Here is a 1,189-nt window from a genome sequence, read left to right as displayed (position 1 = left end):
AATCGACAACAGGGTCGGGGGCATTCTTGCGGACAGCAGCCGCCGCCAAAGAGGTCACCAGCGCACACTTAGAGTTAGTGACAGGAAACTTGTCCTTGAACTGAGCCTCACCATCAGACTCGGGCACCTCACTGCGCTTGCCAGAGCTGCTCTTGCGCTGACTACGGCAGACACCAGCAACGTGCCCTGTTTTATGACACCTTGAACACACCACCCTCCGTGGGGAAATCCTACAGCGATGATTCTCAGATCGTAGGTCCCCGCACGTCTGGCAACGGTCGGCACATCTGTAGATGTTGGGAGAGTTGCAATCTCTTGCAAAGTGGTTGGCGTTCTGGCCACAACGCAAACAGGCCTTTTGATCTAGCCCCAGGGACTTGGTGATGGCAAGGTGAACTTGGGCGTAGCAATCATCAGTGTCGAAGGCTGCCTTGCGGGCCAGAGGTTTCTTGGCGTTCTTGGAGGTATCAGACGCAGATGGCTTGGGAGCACCGGGTGATGGTTTGGAGCCCAACAAGGGAATGACATTCTCGTCGCCGGACTGCACGAAGGATACCACCGCTAGCTTGAAGCCTTCATAGTCCAGACGTCCGAGAGGATCGACAAGCATCTTGGCGAGTATGGCAGCAGGTTCGCAGAAGCCATTGGAGAACTTCTGTACCAACTCACTATCGGGAATGTCGGCCTCAAGGAGAGATCGTCGAGTATGCACGAGCTCTTCAAATCGCAGAGCGTAGTCCTGAAGAGTTTCATTAGGCAGCTGTACAACCTTTTCCCATCGGCTGCTGAAGGCCTTCAACTCGTTAGGCGTGAGATAGATGTCGTCGAGAACATCGAATATGGCAACATGTCCGCGTTGGACTCGATCAGTGCTGGACACACGCCGTCTTATGCGAGACCGTAGTGAGGGTTTGAGACAAGCCCATACTATCTCAACGCTCACCTCACGTGAACAGTTGTAGTTGTCGATCTCATCACAGACCCGGACCCTCCAATCCGCATACGCACCAATGTCGCTCCCGTCGAAGTAGAACTCCTTCAAGATCGGTTTACCAAGTAGGGTGTTGACCTGCTTCAGAACCTCATTTTGGGATGACTTGGTGGTATCGGTTTTAATGATCAAGGGACGGACTTGGCTTCGGAGTGCATGCTGCTTGGCTTTCGTCCAGTGAGATGTGGATATCTCAGT

General features: G+C 53.4%; 1 protein-coding gene across 1 annotated transcript; it reads right to left on the bottom strand.

The window, feature by feature from the left end:
* Positions 1–74: 74 nt before the first annotated feature.
* On the bottom strand, positions 75–610 carry Pmar_PMAR005553 (hypothetical protein; the record flags this gene model as incomplete). Its single annotated transcript, XM_002774255.1, has 2 exons — positions 75–100; positions 133–610. The coding sequence occupies 2 exons, from the start codon at positions 608–610 to the stop codon at positions 75–77; spliced, it is 504 nt and encodes a 167-aa protein (XP_002774301.1).
* Between the last annotated feature and the right edge of the window lie 579 nt (positions 611–1,189).

Source organism: Perkinsus marinus, assembly GCF_000006405.1.
Source record: "Perkinsus marinus ATCC 50983 genomic scaffold scf_1104296958586, whole genome shotgun sequence".
NCBI classification, from domain to species: domain Eukaryota; phylum Perkinsozoa; order Perkinsida; family Perkinsidae; genus Perkinsus; species Perkinsus marinus.
Note: the sequence above shows the minus strand (reverse complement) of the source record. Positions and strands in the feature narration are given on the sequence as shown.